Source organism: Homarus americanus, unplaced genomic scaffold (assembly GCF_018991925.1).
Source record: "Homarus americanus isolate GMGI-L3 unplaced genomic scaffold, GMGI_Hamer_2.0 scaffold59495, whole genome shotgun sequence".
In the NCBI taxonomy this organism is placed as follows: Eukaryota; Metazoa; Arthropoda; class Malacostraca; order Decapoda; family Nephropidae; genus Homarus; species Homarus americanus.
The window spans coordinates 2,527,889-2,547,732 of NW_024732415.1; the positions used below are offsets into that span (position 1 = coordinate 2,527,889).

At 40.6% G+C, this 19,844-nt stretch overlaps 1 protein-coding gene across 2 annotated transcripts in view; it reads right to left on the reverse strand.

Moving 5' to 3' along the window:
* Positions 1 to 19,844, reverse strand: part of LOC121868593 (cAMP-dependent protein kinase catalytic subunit 3-like) — a 47,569-nt gene that overhangs the window by 1,261 nt on the left and 26,464 nt on the right. Inside the window, exons 1-7 of one of the 2 annotated variants that reach the window (XM_042369372.1) lie at positions 10,548 to 10,683; positions 8,097 to 8,265; positions 6,892 to 7,001; positions 5,595 to 5,748; positions 4,915 to 5,006; positions 4,178 to 4,359; positions 1,710 to 1,787 (exon numbers count right to left, since the gene is read on the reverse strand). In XM_042369372.1, coding sequence (XP_042225306.1) covers positions 1,710 to 1,787; positions 4,178 to 4,359; positions 4,915 to 5,006; positions 5,595 to 5,748; positions 6,892 to 7,001; positions 8,097 to 8,203 — 723 coding nt within the window. In that variant the 5' untranslated portion in view covers positions 8,204 to 8,265; positions 10,548 to 10,683. Of the gene's footprint in view, positions 1 to 1,709; positions 1,788 to 4,177; positions 4,360 to 4,914; positions 5,007 to 5,594; positions 5,749 to 6,891; positions 7,002 to 8,096; positions 8,266 to 10,547; positions 10,684 to 19,844 lie in introns of those variants that run through there. The other variant, XM_042369371.1, reaches the window with a different exon arrangement.

Genomic DNA, 19,844 nt, shown 5'->3' on the forward strand with positions numbered 1-19,844 from the left:
TGAACACAAAGAAAACTTGACGGCAGCCCACACACTTCCTCCGTAAATGGCACAGTATCCTTTGTTGTATGCAGACAATTTTCTGTTCCAACATGTTAAGGATCCGACTCACTACAGAGGGGAGCAAACACCCAAACCACTGAATCTCATCATAACTAACGAAGAGGGTATGGTGACCAAGCTGGAACACCTAGCCCCCATTGGCACCAGTCACCATGTAACATTGTCCTTCAGATTTAAATGTTACTTGATTCAAGACAAAACCAGGCCAAGGTTTAAATATTACACTGGTAATTATGACAGAATGAGGGAAAAGATGAGGTGGTATCCACTGGCCTGACTCACTCTGCTGAATATCATAACCAATAAAGTGAACCATTTGATCAATAAATATATACCCAAAACCAAACCCAGTACCTCCAGGAATACAAGGGGACCAATACACATGAGACGTGCAGCGGTTGATGAAGTTAAGAAGAAAACTCAGGACTTTGAGACGTGGGTTAGGAGAAATGATGATCAGGATAGGAGTATGTATGCTAGATCCAGGTACCAGACAAAGTCAGAGTGTAGAAGGGCTGAAAAAGAGTTTCAGAGGCGGATTGCAAGCAAGGTCAAGTCAACCTCAAATGTGTTTTACCGCTACGCAAAAGTCGAAAATAAAAACACAAGTAGGTGTATTGGACTTGGGGCTTGAAGATGGTATAGTTACGCAGATTCTGACCAGTAGGGTGGTCTGTTGTAAGGCTGTGACATGTCACCATGCTGCCAAGATTTAGGAGAAAATTTATAAAATTGCGTGCCAAGTGCTGCGCATTTATAGACTTCCCCATAGGCCTCTGATGCCTCTATACCTAGCTCTCACTCATGTGCCTCAGTACACTGACAACCATCATGGAGGAAGTGTGTTCATCTCCAAGTTACCCAAAACCATCCACTTTGCATGGTACAGGTGGTGTGCAAATGAGATTTAGTGTAAATCGTTAGTGGTAAGAAGAAAATGTTAAATGGATAAGTTTAGCACTACTTCTTCAGATAAAACCTTATTAAAAATCAAATACAACAAAAGCAAAACATCTAAAACTGTACAGGGTATCCCAGTACAGTAGTATGTGTGTTACTTTAAAAGTTAAAAAACACATTTCTAACACCTATTTATATTTTTCAGGAATGAAACAACCCTAAAGGCTCACTATACCAATCAAGAGAAGGTGGAGTTGGTGTTATGACATGTTTGTAGAAGAAGTTATTTCACAAAAAAACACCCTGAGAACCCAAAGCTCCACCTTCTGACTGAAAAGAGTCAAACTACCTTAATAGTACCAAGTAAGTGATGGCAGAGGAAGCAACCATTCCTGAGTCTCCAGAAATAGATTAAAACATTAACCATCTTGTCATTATCTGGCTCTACAGCATAATCAATGTTTGCATATGGCAGTAAAGAAAGACTGAAGTTGCAGTGTTTAAGACTTAATGTCAGTAAGATAATTTTATATTACGCATAGCAATTATATATATATATATATACAGTATATATATTTTTTTTAGTAAAGCACCTTACTTTGGGAAGGAGGCATAGTACACATTATTTTTTTTAGCTACATGAACATAACCAAGTTTATGACTTGCATAGTTTCAACACATTTTTTTAACAGATGTTGGAAGATGGTGACCAGTGTATACTGTAGTTCAGAGCAGCCTGGGCTTACCTTTAATTTTTTCTGATATACGTCTTCCCAATCAATATTCTTGAAGAATCTATGTCTTTTGACATCATCAGCTCCATTCTGCAAAGAAAATAAACCATCAGCAGTGTTCTCCCAATATCTAGGAACACACAACTATCACACTTATTCAACTGGTAATACAGGGTATAAGATAAGTGAGAGCTTTTAGCATTGTTACACAATATTTACTAACTGGAAAGTTATCTTTCTTTCTGAAATCTTGGTTAAGTGGACACAATAGTAAATGAACATGCATACACACACTGTCCCTTCATTCATTCATTCACTCTTACTGATGTACGAGTTGTGTTCTGCTGTGGTACAGTACTCCCTATCAACAACTTCAGCTATGGTGACTACTTCTGCTATGGTACTCCTCCTCAACAACATACAGGTGTATCAAATCTGATTTACCCATCACTTTACACAAACTTCCTCAAAAATCATCCATGGTCATGTACTCCACTTATTCATGCAAACAGTGTTTCTTCCTGGATGTCCATCCCCCTTGTGTCTATTGTGTCCATCATTCTGTTAGAGATATTCACTTTATTTACAAAGTAATTTTTGTTAGATAATTACAAAACTGTAAATTATTTTAAATATATAAAAAATTCATATTTTCACTACATATAATGTGACTATAATATGGGTACGGTATTTATATTTAAAAGATAACAAAAGTTAGCCAATTAAATTACAGATCTTTCAGTAACAATGCCTAATATTAAATACTATATGGACAGAGAGCTGACAAGGATTTACAAAACTAGTACAATATGGAGAACTTGAGTGTCTATTTAAGAGGTAGCTGCCATGAGAGAGAAAGATCAAGAAAGAGATGGAAGGACAGGGGTGGAGAAGGCACTGACAGTGAGGGAAATGGACATCCAGGAAGCAGTGATGACAGTGAGCGCTTTCTGGACATGCTTACAATAGTAAAACTTGAAGTGAGTAAAGACAGGTAGAGTCTGTCTGTGCCCTTGATACAAGTCACAGTGCAATATAGAGGGAGTGAACTTGTATTAGCCAGCCAACTTTATTTGATGTCTTCATTTTACATTGGAAGAAAATTATTTGCACTTGCCTTACATAGCTGGCACGATAATAAATGAAGCAATATATAACAAAAGATACTTTACTAAGAAATCACCATACTTAAAAAAGATAACCATACAACACCATAAAACATTGTGAATGAAAGCCATATTGAAGCACTGCTCTGAGAGAAATACATTATATGCCACAGAGCAACATCAGGAATAAATATGATCCAAATATATAAAGACAGGAGAGCTAATAAAGAGGATGTATGGGACAGGAATGCAACTACTGAGTGAACTGGGGAGAAGAACTGACAGAATGAAGAATAGGTGAGGGAGAGAAGGAAGGCATTGACAGAATAAAGGGGTATGTGGGACAGGACCTCAAGGATAGAATAAAGGGGAGATAAAAAAGAACTGACACAGTGAAGGAGGGTGAGCGATCAAAAGAACCAGGAGAGAGGTTGATAAGAAAGGAACAAATATAGGAAATTATAGACATTACACTTCACACAGGTATAAGGAGAAGGTCTACAAGGATCATCACACTTCACACAGGTATAAGGAGAAGGTCTACAAGGATCATCACACTTCACACAGGTATAAGGAGAAGGTCTACAAGGATCATCACACTTCACACAGGTATAAGGAGAAGGTCTACAAGGATCATCACACTTCACACAGGTATAAGGAGAAGGTCTACGAGGATCATCACACTTCACACAGGTATAAGGAGAAGGTCTACGAGGATCATCACACTTCACACAGGTATAAGGAGAAGGTCTACGAGGATCATCACACTTCACACAGGTATAAGGAGAAGGTCTACGAGGATCATCACACTTCACACAGGTATAAGGAGAAGGTCTACAAGGATCATCACACTTCACACAGGTATAAGGAGAAGGTCTACAAGGATCATCACACTTCACACAGGTATAAGGAGAAGGTCTACAAGGATCATCACACTTCACACAGGTATAAGGAGAAGGTCTACAAGGATCATCACACTTCACACAGGTATAAGGAGAAGGTCTACAAGGATCATCACACTTCACACAGGTATAAGGAGAAGGTCTACAAGGATCATCACACTTCACACAGGTATAAGGAGAAGGTCTACAAGGATCATCACACTTCACACAGGTATAAGGAGAAGGTCTACAAGGATCATCACACTTCACACAGGTATAAGGAGAAGGTCTACAAGGATCATCACACTTCACACAGGTATAAGGAGAAGGTCTACAAGGATCATCACACTTCACACAGGTATAAGGAGAAGGTCTACAAGGATCATCACACTTCACACAGGTAAAAGGAGAAGGTCTACAAGGATCATCACACTTCACACAGCTAACTACAGTAGAACTGAGACTGGTGTTGGTGCAGTTATAAAATATTTACCTTCATGTTTCCGAGCCGTTTTGTACGATCCTGAGTAAGAAGTTTCTTGATAAGGTCCTTGGCTGCAGCATCCAAGTGTCTTGGCCATTCTACACGACCACCCAGTATTTTTTCATATATACCAAATGGGTTATCATCAAAAAATGGCGGATACCCAGCCAACATTTCATATATGAGGATACCTGTTACATAGAAAAATAAATATTCAGTATTCTCAAAACACACACACACAAATATATATATATATATATATATATATATATATATATATATATATATATATATATATATATATATATATATATATATATATATATATATATATATATATATATATATATATATATAGTACCTGTATACAGTACTGTATATGTATATACTGTATTACAACAAATTTTCCTCATATGCTATTTCCTACCAACAAGCCCATTTACCAAGTAAAAACCTGTCACTTTATACTTTACAACCCAAACTGAAATAACAATACGTAAAAGACAATGGAAAATTACTGAGTACAAATAAAATTTGTTGTGGACACAAATAGACAGACTGATAGACAGGCACATGGACAGTTGTATACAGTATTCCCTTCAACTTTCAGTCAATGAGTAAACAGCTGTCAACTGCATGATGCTGAGGTGTATAAAGCTATAAAATCATTACAGTCATCCCTTAAACATTAGAAAGTACAACAATCCTGCATTGTTTTCTATAAATTATACAACTACCATACTGACCTAGCGCCCACCAGTCCACAGCTTTGTTGTGTCCTTTGCTCTGGATGATCTCTGGTGCCAAGTATTCAGGTGTGCCACATAGTGTCCACGTTCTAGAAAATATTAAAACTCAACCACTTGTGTACGGGGTGGGGTCCCCTCTCTGCTAAATACAGTAAATAAAATCGTTTGGCGCTGGATAAATAGAATATTAAAAGTGACGTCCCTATAGTGTAGGCATTAGACTTGTACACTACATACAGTACTGACAAGTATCTGAGTTGATGGCTGTCACAGGAAATACTGGGAGATGTACTCCTGACCTACATGGAGAGAAACTAACATCTTACATACCACTACAAGTATACTATGTGTTCTATACTGTACAGTACTGTATTGTACAGTAATGTGGAATAATGAAAACTTTCTGGAGTTACAGCTTTCTTTTTTAATATCTCAAGATTTCTGCCACTATAATGTAATGTTTAAGTACACTAGTAGGTTACTTTGGATTACAGATGAAACCTCTAAACAATTTTGGAGAAAGAAAAAAAGTCTCTGGTAGCATAATTAGTTCTGCCACCAAGTCCTCCAAGTCCTCCAAAAAATTCAAACTCCAATAAGAATTCTGTACATAACTTAAACATTTGAGTTTTCTTGTAGGTCAACATAAAAATAAATATCAAAAGTGTTGTACACACCTGTCAGTGAGTTTCTTCGCAAAGCCAAAATCTGTGATTTTGAGATGTCCATCTCTGTCTAACAACAAGTTCTCTGGTTTGAGATCTCTGTACACCACAGAGAGGGAGTGAAGGTACTCTAGAGCACTCACTATTTCTGAGGCGTAGAAAGATGCTGAGGGGGACAAAATCAGATGAATATTAGTTTAAATATAACTTGTAGCTATATGTACTTATTGTACAGGTGTGTGTACACACACACACACACACACACACACACACACACACATAATGTCACAAATTAAAACAACCTAAATACTGACAACTTTATAAAGTAATGGTGAATTTATACCTGCAGCATGGATTCAATAGACCATGGGACATCAACTCCAAATATCGGATAATCTTATATACTGTACTGTATGTTCAATACAGTATTTCATTGGGTAGCAGCCCTGCAAATGAGACTGACAACTAAAACAACATCATACTTTCGTTGTTTCAAATTACAGTAATTAAATCTATTTGCAGTAATTTTCTGTATATACAGTATTTTACAAATATTTGTTATAATTTTAAAATGAGGTGGCCAATTACAGGACAGTATAATATTATCATGCCTACAGTACTTGGAGGGGGGGGGGCACATATAATACAGTACAGTACCAAGATCTGCAGATACACACACAGTCAATCAGGGTTCAACATTGATAAAGTAACCAATACAGTATTTGCATTAAAAATAGTGTTTCCTTACCCCTACAGTGTGACTTTATTATATAGATTACGTAAATAATAAAAGGTCCAAGTAAATTACAACTAATGTTATAAATTCACAAAGATGTCAACCACTTCTTCACCTATGACTTACAACGAATGATGTCAGTGTTGTGTGTTTGGGGAACTTTAATACAGAAATGCTGAGGAATGACCTAACTGACAGCGTTGAAGATAGAAAATTAACAACTATCATACTATCAGCCCCAACTGTTCTGGACTTCTGACGTTATAATGTAAAGTACAAAAAATATTTTATCATTGAATTATAATTTTCTTTAAGACTATTATAAAGTATGGTGGCCAGTAGTGCAGAATCCCCATGTTTATCAAAGGTAGCTAAATGTTGTGTAGCTGAGTATTGTTATAACTAATGATGCCGTCAGTATCATATATGCTATACCAAGACGTTTTTCACTTATCTGCAGTGTTTAGTGATGACAAGTCATTTGGAAGCTAAAAATGCCATCTCAACACACACACACACACACACACACATATATATATATATATATATATATATATATATATATCAACTTACCTGTTGTCATGGGGAACTTGCCAGCATTTCTGAGGTAGGCAAAAAGTTCCCCACCACACACATACTCAAAGAGCATATAAAGGAAACGATCATCCCGGTAATGCCAATACCTGCAACATAAGACAATGGGTATGTAGTCAAGATGGAAGTTCAGTAAAAGACACAAGTCTCAGTACAGGTATATTCAATGCTCAGCACACTAAGATTGTGGTAATAACATATGACAGATATAGAATTCCTATAAGAAACCCTGTCAATATTGTGGGGCTTTAAAGAAAACATTTTATCAAAAGTGAATCGATAAAACTCAATTTTTACATCAAAAGAAAATTGTAGGCCCTCAATTGTCTAATATTGTGGATTTGACATAACTACTACTAGAATTCCTAGTTACTGTACTGTTGGGATATATTTAGAAAAAAGTGGCCTCCAATAACTCAATAATCTGGCTTACAAATAGCCTACAGTCACGTGGATTTATAGGAATCCTGAAATCCCAAAGACACTGCAGTTGGTGCAGTAATGGTAACAGATTGGGAAGTAGTGGACAAGATATATCAATATTAGAACAGTAGTAGAGGGTAAATGTTGTGGCAGCAGAATGGACACAGCACTTGCTTCCTGTCTGGGGCACCTTCAGTCCATTCAGATATGAATGGGTACAGTACCTAACTTTGCGATTGGGGAATTGAGAGCTATCGAGTGTACTGCTGACCACACTGCCATGTACCAAATTAAGGCTTAGGCTACAGTGTGCTGTATCCATTTTGCCCTTAATGGGCGATCAGACCTACTGTACACGACCCATTTTCACTCTCAGTAAAGGAAGAGTTATCACCTAAAAGTGTCATATACTGTATACAAAACATGACAACAGTGACACTGAGGAAATAATATATCACTATTTATTTTTCTATAATGAAGGGATGACTAACCAAAAAGTTCTCACATATCTATAATGAAAGGACTAACCTGAAAGTACTCGTATATCTATAATGAAGGGATGAGTAACCAGAAAGTACTCCTATATCTATAATGAAGGGATGAGTGCCCAGAAAGTACTCACATATATCTATATATAACGAAGGGATGAGTGACCAGAAAGTACTAATATCTATAATGTAGAGATGAGTGGGGATGAGTGCCCAGTAAGTACTCACATATCTACAGTATAATGAAAGGATGAATAACCAAAAAGTACTCACATATCTATAATGAAGGGATGAGTGACCAAGCGGAGAATATTCTTCTCGTTCTTGACGTGTTCTATTTGCTTGAGCCTGATGACGTCACTGATGGCCAGGATCTTCATGGCCAGGTACTGTGACGTCACTTTGTCGCGGCACAGGCAAACCCGCCCAAAGGTGCCCGTTCCTGTGGAGAGAAAGAGTGAGTGAGTGAGTATGTAGAGGCTCTGAAACAAGTAAAGGAACCCTGTATATGGAACTCAGTGGGTGCTTTTACACACTCTTTGGGGGCTCTTAAAAACTGTGGACTCATACTACAGTAGCTGTAGGAACACTGTGGGAGTTGTTATTGGTTGTGGGAACACTGTGAGAGCTGTTATTGGTTGTGGGAACACTGTGGGAGCTACTATTTGTGGGAACACCGTGGGAGGTATTACTAATTGTGGGAACACTGTAGGAGCTGTTACTAGTTGTGGAAACACTGTAGGAGTTGTTACTAGTTGTGGAAACACTGCAGATGCTTACTAGTTGTGGAAACACTGTGGGAGCTGTTACTAGTTGTGGAAACACTGTGGGAGCTGTTACTAGTTGTGGAAACACTGTGGGAGCTGTTACTAGTTGTGGAAACACTGTGGGAGCTGTTACTAGTTGTGGAAACACTGTGGGAGCTGTTACTAGCTGTGAGAACACTGTGGGAGCTCTTACTACTTGTGGGAACAGAGTGGTCTTACAAAGTATGGGAACAACATCAGCACTCTTAGTAGTTGGGGCAATACTGGAGGCTCTCACTGACTATGAAAACACCATGAGGCTATTAATAACTATGGTAAATAACGTGGGGCTCTCATGGGCATTATAATGACTGGTAAAATTTCAGCTGTGGAAATTTCATTAGCTAATTCTCCACGGGGCGGGGATGTCACCATCAGCAATATAATACCAATACCCATATAAAATAATAACAGGTCTAAGTTTCTTTCAGTTTTATTGTCTTGTTAAGTTAGTTCTGGTTTCCACTGGTCGGGTAGTAAATTACGTTACAGCTACTGGTATGTTAATTTATAAGGGCGGATCCATGGGAAGGTCCTGGGGGGCCGGACCTTCTGTTCATCAAAAAATTCCAATACATTTTCTTTAATGCAGTACTGTACTCACGTGTTTTTGTATAGTAAAAAGTTATTACTATTGATCTCAAAATATATCTCAATATCAAGTGCACATGGCCTGAAAATGGGCTCAAAATGCTCATGACATTGGTCAGTTTTAGCCCCCCAACCTCCTTGATTCGCCCCTGGATTTAGGTTAATTGAAATAAAATTGGCTTTGCTTGATGGGTCAGGTTTGTTTGGAATTCTTCTATTTATTCATTCATATACTTCTCACATCTACTCTGGATCAGGGATTGAACCCATTGAACCCGGGACTGTGACAGAGCAGTGAGAGATAAGCGCGTTACCCCTGTACAATGCAAACATTTTATTTTTCCCTTACAACCATCTTAGACCATTCTTATCAACTCTCATCTCCCCGTTCAGCATGCCCTCCTTCCTGTTTTCTCTCTGCCCTCCCCACCAACGGTACTATACAAGTCTGTTATTTACCCGTCAATCAAGTGTTAAGTCTTAAGAGAATAACCTTCCCGCTGGGTTTACATCCCACACAGTTATGACCCTGAGCGACGTGAAGGAGTGTTTGTTGAACTTCCTGTTAGTTCACAACGCAAGTGCTTTACCCCTAAATCTAAATTATTGCTATTAGACAAAAAATAATGAGTCTGCTCAACTGCGATGGTGGCGAGAGTAACGGAGCGTTGTTTGCCTTCTTGCGGGTCCACCTCTTGCATTTGTTATACACTGAGCTTCGGAGAATAGAGTACAGTAGCTGAATACTTTTCCTGTGATGTACTTTACGATAACATGAGAAAACATAATACTACTAATTCTGAATGGCTGTGACCCTATGGAGTGTGAACGAACACTGTTTACCTCCTCACTGTCCATAAAACAAGTAGATCATGAGGATGTGAACAGTTTGTCCCCCTCCCATTAGTTCATACCTCGAATTGTAATGTTCACTCAATATTGTGAACATGTTCCGCTGGCTGCGATGTTAATGTCAAATAGGACGCACATGGAAGATAAACTATGAAGATAAGGACATCCCCACACTGTTACCCACAAACATTGCACAGCCCGCGTCTCCTAAATTTACCTACACAATAAAACCCACAAAATAATTCACTACACTAGAGATGTTAAAATAATGTACAAGCTTAGGAAAAATTACCATTAAAATTCGGAGTTAAATTCGCATCAATAATCACTCAAACTCCTTAGTGCATTTACATCTTTATGAATAAATGTTATAAGGAAATTGTTCCCAAGGAGCTTGAATAAGGAAGGTGGCGTGTTTAGCAGGTGTCGTATAGTGCCCGTTAATGTAACATAAAAACGTACAGCCCGAGCCTACCTAGCAAGTGCAGCAGGGAACAGCTGTGCAGCTTGGCAGGAGGCAGCACCGCCCGCCGGAAGACTCACATAAGATGCGACACAGCTGTCAGCGTCTTGGTCGGCGGCCATGACGGGTCGCGCCATGCAACCCACACAGTTGCTACAGATCACCGCTATTTTCAACCCTCAACCTTGTGGTTCCGGAACCTCATAGATTCAAAAGTTCTTTTACCGTCAATTCAAGTTGAGAAAACATACCTAGATGTGATACAGTCTAGGTTCAATTTCGTTTCGGTGCAATTTAGACCACAATTTTCATCCCGCAGCTGATGTGAGCCAGCTTGATGCTCTTTCGCATCACTTATAAAAGAAAAGCATCAAGATTCTATTAACCCTTATGTACAGTCAAAAAATATTTCCACTTCACTCCTGTAAAAAACTGTACCGAACCCAAATGAGATACTAGAGCACTATCTGTGGACAGTCAAGTAGTTTGGAGTCTCGGGCGTGTAACGGGGGATATATACCGCAATATTTAATCTGTTCTTTATATATATAAAAAAAAAAAAACCTTTATGTGTCAAAGACTGTGCGAGTTAAATCACAGGAGTCCCGCATCTCTAACCACGAAGAAAATTAACGCGCGAACTTCTGAGAATCTGAGCTTTGTGATGTAATTGTCTTCTTATCCATGTGATTGCGCATAATTACCCTCCAACAAATAATTACAGGAGAAGTAATTATGGATGGGTCTATAATTCCTTTCAATAGCGACAAACTGGTAATATCGTGCTGGTCTATCAACTCTCACACCGGGAATTATAGCCACGTTCAACAGTGATTGTTAGATCAATATACAGACCTGTAAAGTTGTGTGTGTGTGTGTGTGTGTGTGTGTGTCGGTCTACATCACTAACACCGATAAAACTTTACAACACAACTTACCACGAGAAAAAAAAAATATCCCAAATCCCATTAGACCACCTTTACCATAAAATGGGTAAAATCCCCATCAAAGAAAATCCCATCAACTGATTTCAAATTATAAAATCTCACCAGCAACAAGACATCTGTAAAACAACAGAGAGGATATTTATTACAAAAACAAACACAATCAGAAGTCTACTCTTACGCTCCTCATAAAATCATTGTAAATAGAAGCCACCAGACTGACGTGTGTAAAATACGGTTATGAATAAATCAGTACCGGAGTTGTAAAAAAATAACAGGTGGAACTGTTAGAATTTATACAGTATATAATGTGTGGGCAGCGCGTCCTTGGTGTTATGTTTTTATGGGAGCTGTAGTAGTCCCATACTGTGAACACTAAGCTTAATAACATACATAATGACTTGTCCGTGTGAGTCTGGTTGCCGTACAGCACAAAGCCTTCGTTTACTGGTTTTGTTCGGATTATTTTGTGTGTGAGTACTGTGTCAATAATGCCAAAGTTGGGTCCATATAAGGCGTCTGTAGCTTATGCCTGGTCCACTGTTGAAACATATTTTCACTTTACGGGTACAGTGTATCTAGTTATTTCACGGCTACAACTAGGGTTCCTACCTCCCCTGGCCTGGAGAGCCACTGTAGTATACTGTATACAGTAAATTCTTTATGAAAATGTGGACACTAGCTCTACCGCTACTTATTTTGTAAAGATTTGAAGATGTAGTAGTAGTACAAAAGAACTTAAGAGCTTAAGAATAGAGGAAACTGCAGGGGCTTATTGGCCCATACTAGGAAGTCCCGTTACACTCAACCCCTATTGCTCATATATCCATCCAGTCTATGTTTGAAGCTATCCAGCGTATTCGAGTTAATGATGATGTTTGGTAACTTGTTCCACTCATCGACTACTCTATTTCCAAACCAATGTTTACCTATCTCGCGCCTAAATCTATATTTGTTCAATTTAAATCCGTTGCTACGAGTTCGCTCCTGGTTGGATAGTTTGAGTACCTTTGCTATATCACCTTTGTTTAGCACTGACTTCCATTTATACACCTCGATCATATCACCCCTCACTCTACGTCTCTCAAGGGAGTGCAAATTAAGATGCTTTAACCTGTCTTTGTGCTCAAGGTTCCTAATGCCAGGGATTAGTCTTGTCATTCTCCTCTGAATTCTTTTTTGGGAGTCTATATCCATTCAGTAGTACGGTGACCAGAACTGCATAATCCTAAGGACGTCTCACAAGCGTAAAATATAGTTTTAGGATAACCTCGCTAGTCTTGTAACTAACACTTCTTAGTAGTAGTAGTAATAATATCAACCAGAACAGGTCTGCTTAAGTAACTTAACAACGCCAACGATTTTAAAAATATAAATACAATAATAACAACCAGAACAGAGTCCTGATTAGTGCCATCTCAACTCAAGCACTGAAGTCTGAGTCATGTAAAAAAAGTCTACCCTAAACCACCATAATAAACAAAAAACTACATACACTTAGCCATCCCTAATCTAACTTAAAAAAAATGAATCAATGGAACGATTTTCTTAGTCGATCTACCGTATAATACGTAGTCTGGTGCTGAACACAGCAAGGATTGGTTATGATTGCATAGTTCACGATAGTCAACCAATCAGAGTACATTACCGTACTTATATCTGAGGGTTGGTGACCACAGTCCTCCACTCTAAATGTTCTCGGGCTATTTTTACCAATACTCCATGAGTATGTGACTCTCTGGGGACCCAGTTTTAATTTCACTCATGCACCCCCCCCCCCAGTCTCTGCCTTCCCTAGTCCTCCTACCCCCAACTTGGTCCATCAGTATCTCTGTTACCGGTATCATCCCCTCATCCCTAATCATATGACCAAAGCATCTCATTTTTCTTTTCCTGTACATTTCAATATAGACAACTATTATTCTACTGAACATATTTTGTAATATTTTGAACAATCTTGAATATATCACAATGTAGAGGAATATGCCCAGTTAGTGAAGCCTCACCTAGGTTAAAATAGAGTGCTACAGTGATCGCTAGGTGGCAATCCTGATAAAAATAGGTGAAGGAGGCGGCACTAAAATTAAACTGGCAACTCCAAAATTACCTGGAGGGGAAAAATAACCCAAGAGGTGAGTTAGTGGAGGACGGGAGTGTTTGCCACCTCTTAAAGGGGAGGAGGGGGACAATACGCCTCTAAGTAGGAAGACCCAAGACCCACATTTTCAACGGATCTTATGATGAATAATCCTCGTAAAAAAAAAAAGAAGTAAAATTAAACCTAACAATTTGACTTAAACTAAACCACAAAAATAACATAAATTTCACACTGGTTTCTACCGCTAAAGACAACCGGAGAGGCAAATACTTTCATCTTGACCTACGAGAAGTATTCAGCCTACAAACCTTTGAGACTGTGGACCCAAGCGTGTATATAGATAAGGGAACTGACGCCAACGGTAGGAGGGTAATGGATCTTCGTCAGCGTCAATAAATCAAAGCCCTAATGATACGTGGTCAGGTAACGGTATTAGTGGGAATAGTATTAGGGATAACAGAAAGAGGATTGATAGTCGTAAAGGTCGTTAAAGTAGTAGTAGTGGACGTAGAAGTAGTAGTAGTAGTGGACGTAGAAGTAGCAGCAGCAGTAGAAGAAGCGTAGTTGGGTTCCCGACGAGAAGTTTAGAGTAGCACCTACGGGAATAATACATCAATGACCTTCCCCACGGCCTTCCCCAGGTGTTTGTGACGTCACCCCTCCCCACCCCATCAATACTCGAGGCAGCAGCAGAAGGTCAAGTACTATATACTGAAGTGTGATGACGGAGGCTTCTGGTCGTTGGGTACTAGGAGGCGAACCTATAGTCTTCCCTTGTACTGACCAATTCATTTCTCCTATTAATATTAGACTAAGCTATTTTATGGTATATATGTTTACATTCACACTTTACGAATTAATTAAATCTTCCGTTATAGTTAGTGTAAAAGAATAAAAATACAGACGACATATTCTACCGTGTATACTGAGTCGGCATTATTCTCACCGACTACAGTACAGCTTAACGTTCATTACATAATGCAGTAATCACCTTTACGATACACTCAAGAGTTATATTCAATCCGTTACCATAAATTTTATTATAGTTACGTATTGATTCTGTTTATCAGTATAATAACAATTACATATCAAGCTCGTTCCCAATAATTACTACATGTGAGTGTCATATCGTTATTACCTTAATGTGAGTAATTGGTTTAGCTGTGTTAAAGTTTAGCTTCACGTGGATTAGCTATGTTAAGTTTAGTTCCACGTGGGTTAGCTGTGTTAAGTTTAGCTCCATGTGGTTTAGCTGTGTTAAAGCTTAGCTTCACGTGGGTTAGTTGTGTTAAGTTTAGCTTCACGTGGGTTAGCTGTATTGTTTAGCTCACGTGGGTTAGCTGTTAAGCTTAGCTTCACGTGGGTTAGCTGTTAAGCTTAGCTTCACGTGGGTTAGCTGTTAAGTCTAGCTTCACGTGGGTTAGATGTATTAAGTTTAGCTTCAAGTGGTTTAGACTGAAAATCACCAATTTAGCTAACCTCCGTGGTTCCCTTTAGCAGGACGGATGTGATCGAGGTTGTTGTTCATCCTGGGAGAATTATCAAAGTGATGGCGTAAGAGGCTAAGTGACAGATAGTGACATGTTGTTTATGTGACGCCATTAAGACCTCGCTAGTACAGTTTATGAGGTTATGGATAAAAATTACGCTACTTTTCACCCTATATAACGGCATATGGTGACACCGTTTATTGGTTGTCACGTGAGCGTTGCCTGGTTAAAATATAACTTTCTTTTTTCGCGGTTTGTAAAGGCTTCTATGATTTTCCATTTAAACTTTCTGGTCTCCTACAACGAGTCACTGATGATTAGAAATTAATTAAAGGTTTGGCCAGACGCCCGGGTTCTCCTAAATTGGTTCCGTTGTCGTATACAGCGCCAACACGTATCCATTAACAGAACGGCGGCGTCTGATTGGTTAGCACCGAGAAGAGTCCCCAGAACGGCGGCGCCTGATTGGATAACACCGAGAAGAGTCCCCAGAACGGCGGCTCCTGATTGGATAACACCGAGAAGAGTCCCCAGAATGGCGGCTCCTGATTGGATAACACCGAGAAGAGTCCCCAGAACGGCGGCGCCTGATTGGATAACACCGAGAAGAGTCCCCAGAATGGCGGCTCCTGATTGGATAACACCGAGAAGTCCCCCCAGAATGACGGCCTCTGAATGGCTAACACACAGAAGACTCCCGATCAACAGCGATTCGTCTCACAATGGTTACCGAATCCACCAATCACACCTTGTTGCCCGTTTACTACACACCTGCTGGCTATGTATAGGACAACAGGGCACCAGTTTATGACTCGCCTGGGTGACCTGACACTGTGTAACCCACATTCACATTTAGCTCGTGTCAGCGATCACGAATTTATCAGTGCGGGTTATGTTGTGTGAAATAGATTGTAACTGCCCCTGCTTGGCCCGACTACAGAGTGTATAAACAGAGCCATCTACCCTATACAGTACACGTTAAAGTCAGTATATCCACTGTTTCTTCTCTGGATTTATTTTTCTATGGTTTTAAGTTTCTGGTCTGGAACTTTTTATTATTATTATTATAGGAACAACAGGCTACGTGCACACTGCGACGCACCAGGACAGCGCAGAGCAGGGTAGATAACAGATCCGGTATGATGCGTACGTGGGGTCGTGTACTGAATAATGGAGTAAATTACTTTCATGTTCAGTATGTTTTTTAATTTTTATTTAAAATGTTTGCTTCAGAGTTTTATGTGATCCCATATATCATCTTTGAGTTTGGTCAGGATCAATGGTGTCATAAAGTACCCTCTGACTCCCAACAGCCTATATAAGTTCCTCCGCCATATAAAAAAAAAAACTATGATTTTATGTCTCGAAAAAACCTGACTCGTCCACATGTTGAGCAAAAACTGTTTCAACACAGTTTTGCACCTGCTCCGTGCTGCCCTGCCTCCTAATGTGCGATCCCTCAAGTGCGCCTGGACTTAGAACAGCTTAAGAAGAACAAGATGGAAGAATAAAGAAATATCCTCATTATTATCATCCCAGGATAAACCATGCGTCGTATTACACAACGTACTTATCACTATCTGTGTACCAACAAGAGCGATGGTGCCTTGAGGTGCGGCGGGTGAGTGGGAACAATACTCGTCTCTTATCATAAGGGTCACTGGCTCGATCCTAGGGTAACCCCAGTCCACCCAGCTGTGAGTAATTACCAACATGGGCGACAAACCTTATGTTAGTTATTACCAACACGGGCAACATACCCTATATTTAGCGACACATGAACTAGGGGAGAGTAAAAACACTAGATTGATGAGGCAACGGTGGTGAGGGGGAGCTGCCAGAGAGAGGGAGGAAGGGAGAGGAGAGGAAGGAAAGGAAAATGGTAGGAAAGGAGAGTAGAAAGGAGGGATAGTGAGAGGGAGTGAAGCAGAGCTGGATGGGAGGATAGAATGAAGAAAAGCAGGAGGGAGGGAGGGAGGGAAAGCAGAAAGGAAGGAAGGAAGGAAGGAGGGAGGGAGGGAGAACAAGTGGAAGGGGAGCAAAGTGTTATGGTGTCACTAGGGAGGTGTTACAGTGGCACTCAACAAGCAGTGCCACCCATACCTGTGTCAAGGAGCCATAACGCAGTCGACAGATGACTTTGGCTCAGTGCCTCATGCAAAGGGGGGGGAGGAGGGAGGTTAAAGTGGGGTGGAGGGGGGGGGGGTGGGTAGGAGGGGGAAGGCACGGGCAGGATGAAGTAGGATATGTAGAGAGAGAGAGAGAGAGAGAGAGACCAATAAATTCACACCACAGTCAAAACACAAAACCTCCGCCATAACACCAATAACTCTAAAAAAGTCCAAATGGCGTCCAAATGGCACAGAGACTCTACCGTTCTAGGGGATAATTTAAGGTGAGGAGCCCCCTGAGATGAGAACCCGGAAGTGTGCTTTATAAGGGAAGGTAAAAAGTAGGACAAACACACTCAAGTATTTACGGTGAGGGAGACGATGCTGCTGCCTACACACACACACACACACACACACACACACACACACACACACACACACACACACACAGAAACAAACACACACACACACACACACACACACACACACACACACACACACACACACACACACACACACACACGCATATACTTATTCGCATATACAAACACACACACACATTCATACATACATACATACATAAACACGCATACACACTTATACATACAGAAACAAACACACGTATATAATTATTCACATACAAAAACACACACACACACACATAAACACACAAACACACACATTCATACATACATACAGTATCTAAAACAACTATCTGTACAGGTGTGGGTCACTATGCTCCGAAATCTTACGAGTGACTAGTGACAGCCCTCATATACCAAAACATATCGTCCATGGTCTCATATTGTTCCCCACAAAGTATGCAGAGATAGTTGTTTTAGCTACTGTACAGCTCACATATAGTCAATAACATTCAAAATAACGTAAAAAAAAAAACCTAAAGCTACCGACTGAACTAGCAACACTCTCTCTCTCTCTCTCTCTCTCTCTCTCTCTCTCTCTCTCTCTCTCTCTAGTCAGGTGGCTGTGTTAAACCACCATAGAAAAAGTATCTCTCACGTTCCATAAACATTTATTAGTGACGTCAGGAAAGGCCGTCTCGGGAAGCTAACTAAACGCCGGGGAAAAATAAAAATAAATATATCAATAAATAAATAAAATAAATAAATAAACGCCCGTAAGAAGAAGAACAGGAACAGAACAAGAACAGAACAAGAAGAACAACAGAATAAGAATAACAGAACAAGAGCAATAAGAACAAGAAGGACATAACAAGTAGAAGCAAAGAACAAGAACAACAAAATAAGAACAAGAACAACAACTGGCATCTTAACGACGTGTTTAAATATTACGTACAGATTAAATAAACATTATCTATTTATAAGGGGCCATACTATTTAGGCCGCCACCTGTGCCACTTATACCCACAGGTGTGAATTACTGTACCTGTACTGTACACCTGAACCGTACACCTGAACCTGGACTCTACACCCACACCTGTACACCAAGTCAGACACACTTGAATTACAGACCAGACCAGACCAAACCAAAGCAAACCTAACCAAACCAGACCAGTCAAGGTGAGGGAAAAATGGGGGGGAGGGAGGGATGAGACTTTCTTGGTCCTTGTACATTTCCAACTTACCGCTTATAGCTGGCCTGAGTGAGAGGAGGGGGAGGAAGGGAGGAGGGAGGGTGGGGGGAGGGAGGGTGGGTGAGGAAGGTAGGGAGGGGGAGGGAGGGGTGGGTGAGGAGGAGGTGGGAGGAGGTGGGTGAGGAAGGTAGGGAGGGTGAGGGGGCGGCTTGGCGGTGGAGGAAAATTATGGTAAAATTAATCTGCAGGTGGGTGGTGTGCGGCAACTCCTTTCCCATTACCCACCCACGCCCACCCATACCCCACCCACACTCGCCACCCACCTACTGTGCCTTATACCATCTATATGCTGGTCACGGAACCATCCACCTCACATACTTATTCTGCCACCACCCACCCACCCACCACCTCACCACTTAACTGCCCATACTACTCTACCACCCACCTCACATACTTATTCTGCCACCCACCCACCCACCCACCCCACCACTTATTCTGCCACCCACCCACTCACCACTTAATCTGCCGCCCATACTACTCTCACCCACCTCATTACTTAAATCTCCCACCTGTACCACCCACCACCACCTCACGGCTCACTCACAGGGTTTAAGCTACAGATTTAGGAATTACTTGTTGACTTACCGGTGGCGCTCAGGTGGGGGGGTGTACAACCCCCCCAGGTCACCCGCACCCCTACCAAAAATCAGCTGCAAAACTGTGGGGCAAGGAACACACACACACACACACACACACACACACACACACACGGGCAATTTATTATGATGTTAAGAGGAGGGAGGGAGAGAGAGAGAGAGAGAGAGAGAGAGAGAGAGAGAGAGAGAGAGAGAGAGAGAGAGAGAGAGAGAGAGAGAGAGAAGAGAGAGAGAGATACAATCTTAGCCCTCAGGAAAATCGAAGTGGGGGGTTGGGGCGGGGGAGGGGCGGGGCGGAGGTAGGGGAAGGGAAAGATGAAAGGGGAGATAGTGGGGAGAGGAGAAGGAGAAAGGAGGGAAGAGGAGGGGTAAAAGGGGGAGGAAGAGATGGGGAGGGGTAAAAAAGGGAATGAGGGTGTAGAAGGAGAAAGGAAGGGGTAATGAAGGGTGAAGAA